At 30.4% G+C, this 18753-nt stretch overlaps 1 protein-coding gene across 3 annotated transcripts in view; it reads right to left on the bottom strand.

The window, feature by feature from the left end:
• The window catches only part of LOC127177137 (diacylglycerol kinase delta), a 46290-nt gene that overhangs the window by 13917 nt on the left and 13620 nt on the right, over positions 1 to 18753 (bottom strand). Inside the window, exons 2-11 of one of the 3 annotated variants that reach the window (XM_051129207.1) lie at positions 17755 to 18106; positions 8518 to 8622; positions 6902 to 7034; positions 6692 to 6798; positions 5199 to 5324; positions 5005 to 5107; positions 3484 to 3646; positions 3237 to 3345; positions 1495 to 1634; positions 1335 to 1419 (exon numbers count right to left, since the gene is read on the bottom strand). In XM_051129207.1, the coding sequence (XP_050985164.1) occupies positions 1335 to 1419; positions 1495 to 1634; positions 3237 to 3345; positions 3484 to 3646; positions 5005 to 5107; positions 5199 to 5324; positions 6692 to 6798; positions 6902 to 7034; positions 8518 to 8571 (1020 nt within the window). In that variant the 5' untranslated portion in view covers positions 8572 to 8622; positions 17755 to 18106. Of the gene's footprint in view, positions 1 to 1334; positions 1420 to 1494; positions 1635 to 3236; positions 3346 to 3483; positions 3647 to 5004; positions 5108 to 5198; positions 5325 to 6691; positions 6799 to 6901; positions 7035 to 8517; positions 8623 to 8719; positions 8830 to 17754; positions 18107 to 18753 lie in introns of those variants that run through there. The other 2 variants (XM_051129206.1, XM_051129205.1) reach the window with 2 other exon arrangements.

Genomic DNA, 18753 nt, shown 5'->3' with positions numbered 1-18753 from the left:
GTTTGTAGGGCAGCAACAAATTACAATATTACATAAAATAAAATAAAACAAAATAAAATAAAACTCCAGATTTGTTGTGCTTGTTTGTAAGGCAACAAAAAAATAAAATAAAATAAAATAAAATAAAATAAAATAAAATAAAATAAAACAAAATAAAATAAAACTCCAGATTTGTTGTGCTTGTTTGTAAGGCAACAAAAAAATAAAATAAAATAAAATAAAATAACATAAAATAACATAAAATAAAATAAAATAAAATAAAATAAAATAAATTAAAATAAAATAAAATAAAATAAAATAAAATAAAATAAAATAAAATAAAATAAAATAAAACTCCAGATTTGTTGTGCTTGTTTGTAAGGCAACAAAAAAATAACATAAAATAAAATAACATAAAATAAAATAAAATAAAATAAAACTTCACATTTGCTGTGCTTGTTTGTAGGGCAGCAAAAATTACAATATTACATAAAATAAAATAAAATATAAAATAAAATAAAACAAAAATTCAGATTTGCTGTGCTTGTTTGTAGTGCAGCAAACTGCCCCAAAATTGTGATCATATATCAGTATACAATTATTATATAACAATTATTAATACAATTATTAACAACAATTATTAAAACAATTATGAATTATTCATTGTATTATTTTTACTAAATAAAATATTGCTATTGTAATATTTCACTGTAAAACAAAAAAATATATTTTATTTTATTATATGATTTTATTATAATATTATAATATAATATATTTAATTTTTTTTGTTATAATAGTATTGTATTTTAAAGTACATCTGTGAAATTAAAATCTTTTACTATACAATATTTATGGCTGGCGTAAGTTTTTATTTTTCACATGTAAACCCATTAAGCTTTTATTTTGTAAACGATCACAGTGCTGCACTTCACTTTGAAATGCATATTTAATTAAATTAAATTAGTGCTTATATTTATTTAATTAAATCACAGCCTTTGAGATTTGATAATTGCATTAAGCCATTTTGATTAACCATGCAATCACACTTTTAAAAATACAGTACATATTTATTTACTATTATAGAACTTGTTCATATTTTGAATGAGGTTTTATTGTTATATATATTTGAATTTTAGTGTTTTTGTTATGTGCTTTGCCATTTTTATTAGCTTTTTATTCGTTTTATTTTAATTTATTCTTATTTCAGTTTAGGTTTTTTAACTTCAGTTTAGGTTTTTTTGTCCTTCAGAAGAAACCGATTCACACTTAAGGATAAATACTTGATATATAATAAAGAAAATGTCCGAATGAAGGCCATTTATACACACAGCAGCATTAATCATCATCACTGTTACCTCTGAGTCCTCACTACAGTCCTCTGTTACCGTGGAGCTGGAGTGTTGCCGTGGCAACTTGGTCTCATATACCATAATACTCCATCTAGAAGAAATAAACGTGTTCAAATGTTTGTCAAGGACAGAAACAGACTGCGACAATGACTTCAATCACACTGACCTGTCAAGCATCTTGGTACTGGCTCTCTCTAGTTTCTCCAGTATCTGCGGTAACTGCGTGTCATCGTCACACGCCGAGCCCCACCCCAAAACTCTCGCCAGGTCATTTCCTGTTCCCAGAGGAAGTACGCCAAGCTGGCACTGCAAAGCGAACACACACACACACACGTCAACACTCTTCCTGACATAAACCTGTCACTCAAACAGTTTCAAGGGAATGCATGAACTCAGAAAATGTAAACCTTAAATGCAATTTAAGTCGCTTTAGGTAAAAGCGTTTGCTAAATGAATAAATGTTAATGTTAAAAAAGGTAGATAAATACAAAGCTGATTTTCTGCAATGCACAAAAAGTCCACCACCAGAAGGCAGTATAAGCACAGATACTGTGTCTGAACTCATATTGTGCCATATTTAGGACCCTATGAAATCTATTTTATTATTATTATTATTATTCAATAGTGCATTTTATAATAAATAATAATTAAAAAATTTAATTAAATTAATTTTGCATTTTAATTTTAATCTAGATTCCATTTTAATGTTTTAATTAAAGTTTCAAAAACAAAATGCATGTCTAAATAATTTAAATTATACAAATCAACAATTGAAAAATTTAATACAATTATAATTTCTATTATTATTTAATAATATATTTTTTAATAAATAATAATAATACATTTTTATTACATTAACTTTGTATTTTAATTTTAATCTAGATTCCATTTCATTTTAATTAAAGTTTAAAAAAAGAAAAGGCATGTCTAAATAATCGAATTTATACAAATTAACAATTGAATAATTTAATACAATTATTATTATTTTTATTATAATTTAATAATACATTTTATAATAATAATAATACATTTTAAATACATTTTATATTTTAATTTTAATCATTTAATAATACATTTTATAATAAATAATAATAAATTAATGAAATTAATTTATTTTGTATTTTAAGTTTAATCTAGATTTCATATTAATGGTTTAATTAAAGTTTAAAAAACAAAATGCATGTCTAAATAATTAATTTTTATACAAATTAACAACTGAATAATTTAATACAATTATTACTATTTTTATTATTATTTAATACATTTTATAATAAATAATAATAATACATTTTAATTACATTAATTTTGTATTTTAAGTTTAATCTAGATTCCATTTTAATGGTTTAATTAAAGTTTAAAAAACAAAATGCATGTCTAAATAACTGAATTTATACAAATTAACAATTGACTAATTTAATAGCATTTTTACAATTATAGGGCCCAATGGATTATTTAATTATTTATTTTTGTTAACAAATTCTACCTTGTCTGTTTTAATTTAAATAAATGTATTAGTTAATAATACAAATTTATTACCAACAAATGGTAGTAATCAAATGAGTACATAAAGCATTAAAAATGTAATAACTCTTTTAAAATGTGACAAAATTTAACAATTCTTTTTATTTTATTTAAATTTTTTTCACAGTAGAGGTTTCGTCTTAAAATTAAATATGAAAGGAAAATGACGTGACATTCCTTAAAAAAATGAAGTTTTTATGATTTTATTATTATTATTATTTGAGAAGTACATTCTACAGTAAAACAGTAAAATATATTTCTGTCATTATGTCTTTAAGTTAAAATGAACTTTTATTTGGCTGGGTTGCAGTGAAGTACGCAAGCTGTGATTGTACTATTTTTGCATATTTTTGCAATGATTGCATCAGTTTCTGCAATGAACTGTACCTGTTTGTGCAAAGTCAGAGCGTCAATCTCTGATAAAACCCATCCGACGCTGCCGTCGCCTCCACACACCAGGATACGAAACGTATCGAACTTCTGAAACAGACGCAAGCTGCGACACAAACACAAACAAACACAGGTACGGATGTCAATGAACAATAATACAACACAGAATGATTGATTTCCATTGTCTAAGAGTGGTTATTTGTGATCCTGATTTTCTGTGAAGAGTTAAAGGTGTGTGTTTTACCCCAGATGTGGCCCTCCGTTCATCAGATCGAACACTTGTGCGGGATTCAACAGCTGCTTAAAGCGCCGCAGAAACTTCACGCCCTGATTATCTCCACTTTTACTGTTCACAAACACCAACAACGGGCTCGTGCAGGTCGGAGGACACGTCGCCTTCCAAAACCCTACAAATCACACACAAATAGGAGAAATGTTTACTTTTTACAGTGTTATTTTAGTATTATTTTTATGGTAACACTTTACAATAAGGTTGCATTTGTTATTACATTAGTTAAATGCATTATTTCACAAAATGAAAAATACTTGTAAAGAATGTATTAATCTCAGCTAATGTTCACTTCAATCTCTCAAAAGCTGTATCTATTAATATTTTTTATTGCACTTGAGCTAAAATGAATTAACAGTTGTATTTTTATTAACAAACAAAGGTTAATAAATACTGTAACAAATGCATTTGCTCATTGTTATTTTACAGATTAAGTAACATTAACATTTAATATTAACATGAACATTTTTATATATTTTAAATTGGCTTTCATTTTTATATTTTCAGCTTAAATTTAATTTAATTTAATTTCACATTTTTAAATTTTAGTAATTTTGTTTATGCTATTGGCTTTTTGGTTTTGAAATTTTATTACAAACTTACATAGTATTATAATATTTTGTAATATTTTAAATTAGCCTTTATTTTATTTTTAGTAATTTTTTCTTTTTTTTTTAACTTTATTTTATTTTCAGCGTTCGTTTTGTTTTTTGTTTTTTTTTGTAATTTTAGTTTTAATTTCAGTAAGTAGCTTTAATTTTGTGTTGTGCATTTGTCATTTTTTATTAGTTTTTGGTTTGGGGACTTTATTGTAAAGTGTTACCATTTACATATATTAAAATACATAAAACATAATACATAAAATACGTAATATTTTTAATTAGCTTTTAATTTTATATTTTCAATTTTCACCTTAATTTTAGTAAGTTTAGCTTTAATTTTGTTATATGCTTTCAGCATTTTTATTAGTTTTTGATTTTTTTTTATATTTCTATTTAGAATTAATTTATTTTTATTTCAGTTTACGTTTTAGCAACAATAGAGCTTCAGCTATTGGAAATTTTGCCTTAAATAAAATACGCTTAATTTTTTAAGATTTAGTTTTTCATCGAATATTTATATATTATTTTATTCCAGCTTTATTTCAAGTAACTAATATGATTTTTACCAATTTTAGTTGCAGTTTGACTTTTTCGAAGTATCTTGCTACTGACTGAAACCATACCATTTGCATTAAAACATTAGTTTTATGTTTTATTTAGCTGAATATCAACACTGAATCACGTTGAATCTTCAGTCTAAAGTGTCTGCGTGCTTCAGTTCTGATCTATTTCTGACATAATTCCATAATTGGTCATTTCTGAGTGGTGATTATGATACGAGTTATTTCTGACGGCGAGCTCTGATTGGATATCTCCATGAGATGGCTCTTTCTGATTGGTTGTTTGTAAGAGATGGTTCTAATTGGACGCTCACCGTCTGAGTCGATGCTGTTGAGAGCAGTGGGTGGAATCACAGAGACTTTACACTGACCCAGCGGGCACTTCGGAGAGAGCTGATCTTTGCACCCAGCATGCACCTGGACAACATAATTGTATTACAGTAAATGTGTAGCCTAAAATTAAGGAAATGTCACGAATGTCAGAAAGAGTGAAGTTTGACGCACTCACCATGGCTTTGCACCATAAACAGCGCCAGTCCTGCAGTCTCAGGACGCTGCCACAGGTTTTATCGCACACGGTGCATTTGGCGCTGACGGGCAGATTTCCCTCCAGCCACTGATGAGGCATCGAGATCTACACAGTTTACAAAGCCGTTAATTACAGGATGACTAATCAGTCCAGATGTTAACAGAGCTTCTTACATAAGGAAACTCATAAGATTCTGATTTCCTGCATGCATCACACATACATCTTGATCCTCTAAAACAGGCATGAAAATACATAGCAATCGCATGAATGAAATGAATGTTAAAATTACATTAAAAAGCACTAAAATTGAAACAAAAATAAATTAAACTTAAATAAAAGTAATCTTAAATACTAATACAAATATAAATGTGTTAAATTGCGTTCTTATATAAAAATATCTAAAATAAATAAATAAATAAATAAATGAATAAAATAATATAAGTATATATATATAAATAACAATATAAAAAATAAAATAAAACCTTTTTTTTAATTAAAATACAATAAAATATTAATACTAGAAAACAAACAGAACAAAAATGTTTTTTTGGCAACTAACTGAATTTATAAGATGAAGCTTTAAAATTACTTACTGGAAATAAATAAAAACTAAAATGGAAATAAAAATAAATTAAACAGTAATTTTAAAATAATAATGATAAAAATGTTGACTAAAACTGTTAAAACATCTTCAGCAAAGCTGAAAATAAATAAAATATAAAGTAGTAAAAACGGATAAACAGCAAAAAAACGAACTGTAAATAGTATAAAAATGAATAAAAATGAACAAACGTATAACAAAATTAATAAAAATGAAGCTAAAAAGAAAACTAAAAATATAAAAACAAAGATATTAAAAAGTAATATACAAATTTATATATAAAATACAACTATACAAAAAAAGTTAACTTAAGCCAAAGCTATGAAAAACTTTTTTGTTAATTAAAATAAAATAAAATAAAATAAAATAAAATAAAATAAAATAAAATATAAATATGAGAAAACAAACACAATGAAATTTAGAATCAAATAATTGAAATAGTTTTAAGTTGAAGCTTTAAAGTTACTTACTGGAAATAAATAAAAACTAAAGCTAAAGCTGAAGAAGAAAAAAAAGTAAAGTAAAACTGTTACAAATATCTTTGTTAATTAAAACAAAGCTAAATTTAAATAAAATATAAATATTAGATGGAATTAGAATTGTTGCCTGGAAATAATTAAAAACTAAGACTAAAATAAAAACAAACTAGTAAAATAAGTAAACACCAAAAACAAAACAAAAAAAAACAAAACAGAAATAGTATAAAAAATAAATACAAAATAAACAAAAAAGTATAACAAAATGACTAAAAAATAAACTAAAAAGAAAACTAAAAATATAAAAACAAAAGCTAATTCAGAATATTAATAAAACTATAATATAAATAAATTTTAACCTAACACTGGAACAAGTTTGTTTTTGCATGACTTACCCCATCCTCATCCTCCAGTATGTCTTTGCCGATAGAGGCCAGTGTCGTCCATTTGCAGTTATTAGTTGCTCTGACCGCACAACGCTTGTGAGCCTTAAACTTACACACTGTACGACACACAGAGAGATTTCAGTCAAGTTAACATACAAATCAGCACTTAAACATTCAAACCTTACATCCAATTATCGCATATCAAATCAAGCAACAGACCTTCGCAGGACAGTCCGTGAGACGTGACCCCCGACAGAGCCTCCCGACAGACATTACAGTACGTGGGGCGAGCGTGGGAACAGGCGTACCAGTTATGCATCCCAGAGAAATGATCCATACTGAACTGAGTGGACTAGAGCAGAGAAACAAGAGTTAAACTGATCAAAAGTGACGGTTAAGACATTCAAATTCAAATAAATGTTCCTCGAATTCATCAAAGAATTCTGAAAATACAATGTAGCAATTTTTAACATTGATAATAATCAGAAATGTTTCTTGAGCAGCAAATCAGCATATTAGAATGATTTCTGAAGGATCATGTGACACTGAAGACTGGAGTAATGATGCTGAAAATTCAGCTTTGATCACAGAAATAAATTACATTTTAGAACATATTCAATAAAAATAAACTGAACCTAAATAATAATAATAAAAATAATATAAAACAGTTTGACAGCCCTATTTATTTATAATCTTAATAATATACAGGTATAAAAATATATGCATATAAATATTTTTCAAAATATATGCATGTATGTATGTGTTTTTATATATACATAATAAATATGCAGAGTAAACGCACATATAGTATGTAAACAAACTTTTATTTTTGATGCGATTAATTGCGATTAATTGTTTGACAACCCTAATTTATTTATAATCTAAATTATATACAGATATAAACATATACGCATATAAATATTTTGTGTGTGTATTTATATATACATAATAAATATGCAGAGTAAATGCACATATAGCATGTAAACATTAACTTTTATTCTGGATGCGATTACTCACGATTAATCGTTTGACAGCCCTAATTTATTTATAATCCAAATTATATACAGATATAAATATATATGCATATAAATATGTTGTGTGCATTTATATATACATAATAAATATGCAGAGTAAACACACATATAGTATGTTTTATTTTGGATGTGATTACTCGCGATTAGTCATTTGACAGCACTAATTTATTTATAATCTAAATTATATACAGGTATAAAAGTCTATACAGGTATAAATATTTTTCAAAATATATACATGCATGTGTGTGTATTTATATATACATAATAAATATGCAAAGTAAACACAAATATAGTATGCAAACTTTTAATTTGGATGCGATTAATTGCGATTAATCATTTGACGGCCCCAAACAAAATTATTAAAAACTTAAACTAAAATATAAAAGCAAACTAAAAATTAAATCCAATTCAAAAAGTTGAACAGTAGTGTATTTTATTCAAAATAAAGTTTTGCCAAACAAAATATTAATAGCTACTGTACATACAGTAATTTTGGACAGAAAATCAAATCAAATTTTCCTTACAAATACTGTTTTTTTTTTTTTTAACCAGCAATTTATTGTGGTATAATCTGCTCCATAACCTGTCACTAAACAGAACAAAAAATACAGAAGGTAGTTTTGAGTCGCTACTAGTAATAAAACGCGAAATGAAACTTTATTCTGACTCATTTTGTGTAACAAGTCAAAAAACTGATTTTCCCCTGCAATCCAATCACTTGTAAAGAATGTGACGTAATACATTTCAGAAAACCCGACCCTAGACATACTGTGAAAACGTCCAGTCATATGTGAAACTCACCTCAAAGTGTTCTCTGTTCTGAACACTCTTCAGCGCTGCGATCCATTCCTCCATTTCTTTCCTGTTTTCCGCACACAGAACTAGTCGACGACACGGAGTGATTACCTACAGATAGAGAGAGAGAGGGGAAAAACTCAGGAGTCGGTCATGAGAAACTGAAGAAAGCAGAAAAGATTAGTTCAAGTATTATAAGCTGCTTTACCCGCATGTAACCTTAAATGTCTGTGTGTGTGTGAGCACTCAGGGCTTCAGAAACATGTGCTTCTCCCACAAACTAAGGCCAAGGAACAAGGAACACACTGTCCACTTCACACACACACACACACACCTACCAAAGAGCTCTTGTTATCCAGTGCACATGGTGCCAACTAGGGCTGGGTGACAGATTAAATATAGTTGCAATGATTTTGCTGGTGATGTAACATTAAGCAACACTAAGAAGAATATTGGAACGATTTTAAAGGTATAGTTCACCCAAAAAATTACATTTGCTCTAAAGTTGCTCTCCCTTGGGCCATCCAAGATGTAGACGAGTTTGCTTCTTCATCAGATTTGGAGAAATGTAGCATTCCATCACTTGCTCACCAATGGATGTGAATGGGTACCGTCAGAATGAGAGTCCAAACAGCTGATAAAAACATCACAATCCACAGACGCCAAAAAGTTGTGTTTGTAAGAAAGAAATCTATCATTAAGACATTTTTAACTAAAATATGAGTTCATAATCCACAACAACACTTCCTCCAGTGAAAAATAACATCTTTTGTTGTCCTATCAAAATCCATCCACATATTTGTTCAGGGCTGTTTTAGTCTGTTTTGGTGCTTGATCTGTGTAGATTTCTCTCCTGATTCAGACCAGACCACTTTTTCACTGGAGAAAGAGTTAAAGATTACGGACTCGTTTTTTAGTTGAAATCATCTTGATGGATTTGATTCTTACAGACATGCATCTTTTGACTTCTGAAGATGTTAACTGATGGATGGAGTGATTACTTGTGGATTATTGTGATGTTTTTATCAGCCGTTTGGACTCTCATTCTGACGGCACCCATTCACCGCAGAGGATCCACTGGTGAGCCTAATTACTGTGACATTAGATTAGTTTCACATGTTTCTATTTTGAGCTATAAGTAAGCGTGGGTTAAGAGATTTATAAATAGCATTTGAGTAGATAAAAATGTTGATAAGATCAATTTATTTTAATTTGCGTCAATTCATGAGTGAGTCAAACAAATGGTTTCCATAATTACTCACAAATGTCCTCAAAGACATGCATACCTCATGTTTTAGAGTATATATTTAATATTTTTATCAGTGCATATAAAGAAAATGATTAAATACTCTTAAATGGTTCATTCCATGAAATCAGTGACTTTTCCACTTGGAAAATTTGAAAAATAAAATATGACAAGAAATTGTACTGTGCCATTTTAGGCTATGTAATTTATTATTTTATGACTATTTCTACCTCATGTTTTGGTATTTTTGTCAACCCTGTTACTGACACAAGTGTTACTAGATACTATAGTTTAATTAGAACTCACATGCCACTGAATGATACAGGCATTAGCTCAATAATACACAGAGAGTGACCTTTAAAATGTTTGAATTTTACACTGACGATCTTTATTTAGGGTCAAACCTAATCAATGTCATCCCTGTTAACCACGTCAGAACCGGTAACAGGTTGACGGTAACAGGTTGACAGTAACAGGTTTGAACGACAGTTCATAAAAGCACATACTGCACACTTTACTTGTAGACATTAATTATATTAAAATAATAATTGTTTAAATTTGCATTTTAAAAAATGGTAACAGGAATGACAATGCATGAACGGCCCCCCGATAGTCAAGCCGCATAAATCATCAAAAAATAGAACATTATAGAGAACTGAAGAAAAACATGCTTATATTTTAAGTGTTGGAGTCCTGGCTGAGAGATGATGCAACCTCCCAGAAAGCATGTTATTTTAATTTAATTTTACAAGGATTTTTTGATGAGGGTAACAGGGCTGACATAAAATCAGGGGACATCAACAAAAATCAATTTTTTTTTTTTTTAATCAAATTATTTATATTTTATAGAAAAAAATGCATACTTGCAATATTTACGTGTGATTTTTATATAACTTTTCCATCATTCTGAAAATTAAAAGTCCTGAAAAAGAAAAATCATAGTGAGGGATAGCATAAATGCTATTTAAATGATTTAAAATATATTTAATTGACTTTTTCGACGTAATATGGATGAAAGCATACATAGTATTGTTATGTTTTTAAATTGCACATTTATTTGTTATATTAAATCTATGTTGGATTATTTCTTAGGGACACAAAAGGCACCGATTTCATGAAATGACACAAATATTTACTAACAACCAATGCAAAACAAAGAGTCTTGTTTATTTTTTACTAGATTTTAAATGCACTTTACAATATGGTCTCTTTTGTTAACATCAGTCAATGCATTAGTCAACATATAATATATGTATGCATATATATATTATATATATTAAGAAATTAAGAAATATACTACAGCATTTATTAATCTTTGCTAATGTTAGTTATTAAAAATACTAAATATTAAATATTTGTACATGTTAGTTCACGGTGCATTAACTAATGCTAAAATGCATTTTTTTTTTATTTTAAGAATGCACTAAAATTATCTTGGGTCAATAAATGCTGCAAATGTATTTTTCACTCTTAATAATATATTCTTCATTGCTTATGTAAACTAATGTAGTTAACCACTATTAACAAAGGAAACCTTACTGAATCTCGTTTGCATCCACTTTTAAGCCATTTAAGTAAATTAATAAATACATTTGTAAGTACAGTATATAAATATCAAAAATCATTAAAAGACCAAGATTTTGAGATGCGCTTTGAAAGCCTGAGAGCACATTTAAACCTAAAAATAAAAGTTTTAAGAGTTTGAAAAGTTCAGATGCAAAAAAAGATGATGTTTTGTTCATGCCAGCTCTGTCAATAAGCTAAAAGGTCCAAAGAAACCCCAAAACAAACCAAAGTCATTCATGCAAACTTATTTTCTTACTTTAATTACTATGCTTAGAGCTTGCAATAAAAATTGGAATCGAATGCAACAGAATCATTCACTAGTGGCCTGAATGTCTGGAACTCTAAAACTTTTTCAGCTGTATCACAACAGCCAAACCATCAAGCATTCAAAGGCCTAAAATAGCGTGCGTGTGTGTGTGTGTGTGTGTGTACGTCAACTTCCCAATCCGTTTCCTCCAGCTGCTGACAAAGACCCTCTGTTCCCACACGGATAAAAATAACTCACGCCTTTCCTTTGCCAGCACACACACGCATATATAAACCGATCATATTATTCATTTCGCAGAGGAGTACACAAGCTGCCTCATAAAACCAACTAAAATATACAGACACATGGATCAGCTGACACACAGCGGAAGAGAGACAGACTCACACACACAGAGACAGAGAGAGAAAGAGAGTCAGTGTGCGTCTGGTTAATGTCTTTGATGTAGATCTTGAAGCCACTTTTATCACTCAAACAAACAAACATTATCAGCGCTGTCGTAACGCCAGCTGAACCGTGTCATACGACTCAAAGAGCTTTTGGGGTTCAGTTACATAAGCTCAACACATCCTGTTTGAAACACTTTAGCACACAGCTGCCACACTAATGCAATAAAGCACCTAATGAAATATCAGTATCTAATCAGACTAATCTAATGCTATTTACTATGCTTAACTCTGGATTAAAGGAACGGTTTACCTACAAATGGACATGTGTTGTCTCCGGTCATCCTAGATGTAGAGGAGTTTGTTTCTTAATCAGATTTGGAGAAATTGCATCACTTGCTCACCAATGGATCCTCTGCAGTGAATGGGTACCGTCAGAATTAGAGTCCAACATCTGACAAAAACATCACAATAATCCACAAGTACCACTTCAGTCCATCAATTAACATCTTGAGAAGACAAAAGCTGAAACAAATTCATCATTAAGACACTTTTAACTAAAATATGAGTCTATAATTCATAATAATGCTTCCTCCAGTGAAAAAGTGGTCTGGTCTGAATCAGGAGAGAAATCTGCACACATCAAGCACAGTTTACCAGTCTGTTGTCTTCTCAAAATGTTAACTGATGGACTGGAGTGGTGAGAATTACTTGTGAATTATTGTGATGTTTTTATCAGCTAATTGGACTTTCATTCTGACGGCACCCATTCACATCCATTGGTGAGACAGTGATGGAATTACACATTTATACAAATCTGACGAACTAACAAATTAATCTATATCTTGGATGATCTGAGGGTAAATACATTTGAGCGTGCAGTGAATGAGTGCCGTCAGAATGAGAGTCCAAACAGCTGATAAAAACATCACAATAATCCACAAGTACCACTCCAGTCCATCAGTTAACATCTTGAGAAGACAAAAGCTGAAACACATTCATCATTAAGACATTTTTAACTAAAATACACTTCCTCCAGTGAAAAAGTAGTCTGGTCTGAATCAGGAGAGAAATCTGCACACATCAAGCAATGTTTACAAGTCTTTTGTCTTCTCAAAATGTTAACTGATGGACTGGAGTGGTGTGGATTACTTGTGGATTATGGTGATGTTTTTATCAGCTGTTTGGACTTTCATTCTGACAGTGATGGAATCACACATTTCTACAAATCTGATGAACTAACAAATTCATCTATATCTTTATGATCTGAGGGTGAGTACATTTGAGTGTGCAGTAAATGGGTTCCGTCAGAATGAGAGTCCAAACAGCTGATAAAAATGTCACAATAATCCACAAGTACCACTCCAGTCCATCAGTTAACATCTTGAGAAGACAAAAGGTGAAAAAAATTAATCATTAAGACATTTTTAAATAAAATACGAGTATATAATCCATAATAACGCTTCTTCCAGTGAAGAAGTGGTCTGGTCTGAATCAGGAGAGAAATCTGCACAGATCAAGCACCATTTACAAGCCAAAACAGCACTAAACAAATATGTGGCTGGATTTTGACGTGAGAGACAACAGGAGATTTTCAATGGAGGAAGTGGTATTACAGATTATGGACTCATATTTTAGATAAAATGTCTTAATGAAGGATTTGTTTCTTACAAACATGCAGCTTATTGTCTTCTAAAGATGTTAATTGATGTACTTTAGTGGTGTGGATTACTTGTGGATTACTGTGATGTTTTTATCAGTTTTTTGGACTCTCATTCTGACGGCACCCATTCACATCCATTGGTGAGCAAGTGATGGAACGCTACATTTCTCCAAATCTGAAGAACTAACAAACTCATCTACATCTTGGATGCCTGAGGGGTGAGGACATTTCAGCACATTTATATTTTTGGATAAACTATGCCTTTGATATCTCATCTAGCTCCAGGTTAAAGCAAATTGTAGCACTGGGTTTCACATTTGTAGTATTATTTACTGTGTGAATCTTTGCTAATGTTAGTTATTAAAAATATAGTTGTTAAATGTTTGTTCATGTTAGTTCACAATGCATGTAGTTAACCACTGTTAACAAATTAAAACCTTATTGAATCTCTTTTGCATCCACTTTTAAGCCATTTAAGTAAATTAGTAAATACATTTGCGAGTAAATACAGTGTATAAATATCAAAAATCATTAAAAGACACATTTTGAGATGCACTTCGAAAGCCTGAGAGCACATTAAAAAACAAGGAATCTAATTTAACCTAAAAATAAAAGTTTTAAGAGTCTGAAAAGTTCAGATGCAAAAAAAAGATGATGTTTTGCTCATGCCAGCTCTGTCAATGAGCTAAAAGGTCCAAAGAAACCCCAAAACAAACCAAAGTCATATAGATTATGGACTCATATTTTAGATAAAAATGTCTTGATGGATTTGTTTCTTACAAACATGTAGTTTATTGTCTTCTAAAGATGTTAACTGATGGACTGGAGTGGTGTGGATTACTTGTGGATTACTGTGATGTTTTTATCAGTTTTTTTGGACTCTCATTCTGACGGCACCCATTCACATCCATTGGTGAGCAAGTGATGGAATGCTACATTTCTCCAAATCTGAAGAACTAACAAACTCATTTCAGCACATTTATATTTTTGGATAAACTATCCCTTTGATATCTCATCTAGCTCCAGGTTAAAGCAAATTGTAGCACTGGGTTTCACATTTGTAATATTATTTACTGTGTGAAGCACAAAACAGAAGAATCCAAAATACTAAAGCATGGTTAACAATATAGCAGTATTCATAATGTACACTGTAACCTCTGACTTAACCAATGAGGTCAGATTGGGGGTGGGACTATCTGTCTGACTAACTAATGACAGACAGGGGAGGGGCTGAACAATCAGTAACAGTGTTTGAAAACTCTAAATGTTGCAATTCTGTGTAGTGATGACACACTTCATCTTTAAATATGAATCATTTTTATACATCAACACTTCAAAGCCTCTTTTACAATCAGATAGCGCCAAACTCTTACACAACACAGGCTAATGACGCCTTTCAAAACACGTGGAGTCTTGAACTGCACCATGAGGCCTGTCAGAGCAAAAGCAGCTGACTCTCCAAGCAACATTGATCTGATCTGGACTAAAATGAGACACAATCATTTAACTCAAAGGCTCTTGAACCAGAATGAACTTTTGTGCTTTTATTAGATCAATTTCTCTGCGGTTTCTTCAATCCGACACACATTAAAATCCTCTAACGGACAAACAAACAAAAAAAAAAAAACAATATTTTTAATTATTCACATTTGATTTTTCACTAATGGTTATATATTTCACATACTCTAAAACATATAATGTGTCTCAGATAAAGATAGTTCTCTTTATAGTAGTGTAAGCCTTTATTAAGATCATATTATACAGAGCACATATAAGTACTTTAATACAAAAATTAATAGACTTAGTATAAAATAAATGCATTTTAAAACATATTTATTGACATATCACTTGAGAAAAATTGTAATTAAACTTTATTTGATGCACTACTTGTGTGCAATGCACATTTAATATTAAGCCTAAAATATGTTTTAATGTCACTATTGGTGAGGATTATATGATCTTCAAATGATATCAGTCTTTACATGCAAAATATTAAAATGTACCGAAAGTACATTTGCAATAATTAAATATATTTAAGTATGTCTTTATTTGGAATTCAGCACTATTTCTGCTCAATTAAAGTGCAAATAGAAAAATTACAATTTAGCAGACTTTAATACCTGCTTTTGTACTTTAAGTGTACTAAACTGGTATACAGTTTAGTACACAAAGTACAAAAGCAGGTATTTTTATTAAGTCCATAATATGTAAATGTATTTAAGGTATACTTAACATGAAATAAATGCATTTTAAATACATTTTAGTATACTTATTTTTCACTAGGGTAGAGCTGTCAATTTAACATGTTAATTTAGTGTGGTTAATAGCTTTTAAAAAATATATATAACATGATAAATTAACACAATTCATTATTCCAGCTGACCCAAATGCAAATTATTTTCCGGAAAATGCTTGAAACTTTGTATTATCAGCACTTCTTGTTATAGCTTTCTTAAGATGAACAGCTCTCATCCGAGAGCGAGCTTTGGATAAAAAGTGTCTCCTGAATGAATGAATGCAAATGTAATGACTTTTTCCTATCGTATTAGTAATTCAAGCTTGATCGCCAAAGACGTCAGTCAGCATGTTTACGTAGATTGAAAGTCATAGGCTTATGTTGCATGGTATGGACATTAAAAAAAATCTTTCTTTAGCAAATATAGGTATGTGCAACCATTTGAGAGTTTTGGGTCATCAAAAATGCAGTAAAAATTGTGCAATTTTATTACTGTTTAAAATAATTAATAATTAGAAATAGCTATTTTTAACTGGCTTTTTAGCGACTTTTTTAGAGCCAGAAAAAATGGAAATGGTTCTGTGTATTACATAAATATAATATACACTTCTGTTCAAAAGTTTGATTTTTAATGGTATGACTTTGCATTTATTTAATCAAAAATATAGTAAAAATTGTGAAATATTATTACAACTTAAAATAACTAATAATCAGAAATAATTATTTTGAATGACTTTTCAGAGCCAGCATAAATGGAAATGGTTCTGTGTATTGCATAAATTAGATATACACTTCTGTTCAAAAATTAGATTTTTTTAATGGTATGATTTTGCATTTATTTGATCAAAAATGGAGTAAAAATTGTGAAATATTATTACAACTTAAAATAACTGTTGACAATGTGAATACGGTTTACCATGTAATTTATTCCAGTGATCAAAGCTGAATTTTCAGCATCATTATTCCAGTCTTCAGTGTCACATGTTCCTAAAGAAATCGTGGTAATATGCCGATTTGCTGCTCAAAACTGATACATTGTATTTTCAGTATTTTCATTGATGAACAGAATGTTCAAAAGAACAGCATTTATTTGAAACAAATCTTTTGTAACATTCTAAATGTCATTAACATCACTTTTGAGCAATTAAATGCATGCTTGCTGAATAAAATTATGAATTTCTTTTTTAAAAATCTAAACGTTTGAATAGTAGTGCATGCAATTTATTATTGAATAATTAACTGGCATGTTACCTAATTAATTTGAAAAACATTTTAACTGAATGCCAGCCCTACTCTTTAAAATCTGTCAAGTTCACAAGTATTATTAGCATGCAGATCTAATCCAGACAGTTATTCACACTCACACACATACAAGCAGACACAGAGGCTGCTGTCATACTGAGCCCAAGGCCAAAACACAGACACTGAACACAGTGTTCAAACACACACACACTTGCCTATCTAACTGACTTACCTAGACTTGAATTGTTTACATATAAAGCTATTTGTGATCTAAAAATCTAACCCTAGCCCTAAGTTTCCTTCATGAATCATTTCCACCTTTAAAGACATTGGCAGATTTCCACAAAGCAAAAATTCATCAGCTTTAGCTCACATCTGTGAGTAATTTAAGAAATGAAAAGTATAGTTAAAGCCAAAAATTAAAGCCTGTAATTCTTCTTTGGAGAAGACGTTTTGAGTTCGTTTATTCATACGATGAAACTCAATGCTGTTTGGACGCCAATATTCTTCAAAAAAGACAAAAGTGATAAGCTTCCAATGACATGAGGGTGAACAAATGATGATTTTGTGGTGACCTATCCCTTTAAGTAAACACACTCTCGCTCTCCTTCTCTCATTCCACACATTCTTTCCTCTTACTTATTTGCCGGCAAAATCCAGACGCTCCAATAAACCTCTCCGTTCTCCTTTAGTCTCTCTATGGCTCTCTCTTTTCCTGTCTGCGTAGGTCGGTCGGAGCGGTATGCAGGTCTACGAACCGGCTCAGTGGCAAATCATTCCTAATTCTCCTTCCTCAGCTGATCCATGTCTCTTTCCTTCCCTCTCTCTTTCAAAGACTCCTCCCTGTTTCCATCACGATGACTCAGAGAGCCGCGTCCTGCCGGAGACCCTCCCACAAACCAGCAGCAGGCAGAAAAATGCATATGAAAACACAGCGAACACGCACAAGCAGCTCGGGACGCACAAACCATGGAAAAGCATGAGCTCCTCCCTGCAATTAAAATTAAATCAGACCAAATGTCAACTATAAATACACTTCAGAACACAAACACACACACACAGACACACACATGTGCTCCAGACTATTTCAGGCCATTCTGTTTATCAGATCCAGAATAAACACACTCTGCGTTTTTCTCAGAAGCTTCATTTCCTCACCGAAAACGTCACAGAAAGCTCAAGAAGTGAGCGTGTGTGTTTACTTGACTACACTTTTACCACTAAATTGTCTCCAGAAGTGAGCTAAATCGGACTTAAAAGACATTCTCAAAGCTAAAAATAGTTTTTTAAAAAGGTTTGGTTTGCTACAGATGCCAAAACATTTTCTCGCATGATTTTGCACCGTATCTGGAGATCAGAACATCGTTCATATCGACGCTTTTAAACTTCCTATTCATCAGAATACTGAAAAATAAAATGCATCACGGTTTCCAAAACAAATATTGTGCAGCACAGCTGTTTACAACACTGATAATAATCAGAAATGTTTCTTGAGCAGCAAATCAGCAAATTAAAATGTTTTCTGAGGGATCATGAAGACTGGAGTAATGATGCTGAAAATTCAGCTTTGATCACAGGAATAAATGACATTTTAAAACTGATTCACATAGAAAACAACTATTTTAAAATTGCAACTAG

The sequence above is a fragment of the Labeo rohita genome, chromosome 15 (genome assembly GCF_022985175.1).
Source record: "Labeo rohita strain BAU-BD-2019 chromosome 15, IGBB_LRoh.1.0, whole genome shotgun sequence".
Taxonomy (NCBI): domain Eukaryota; kingdom Metazoa; phylum Chordata; class Actinopteri; order Cypriniformes; family Cyprinidae; genus Labeo; species Labeo rohita.
Note: the sequence above shows the minus strand (reverse complement) of the source record. Positions and strands in the feature narration are given on the sequence as shown.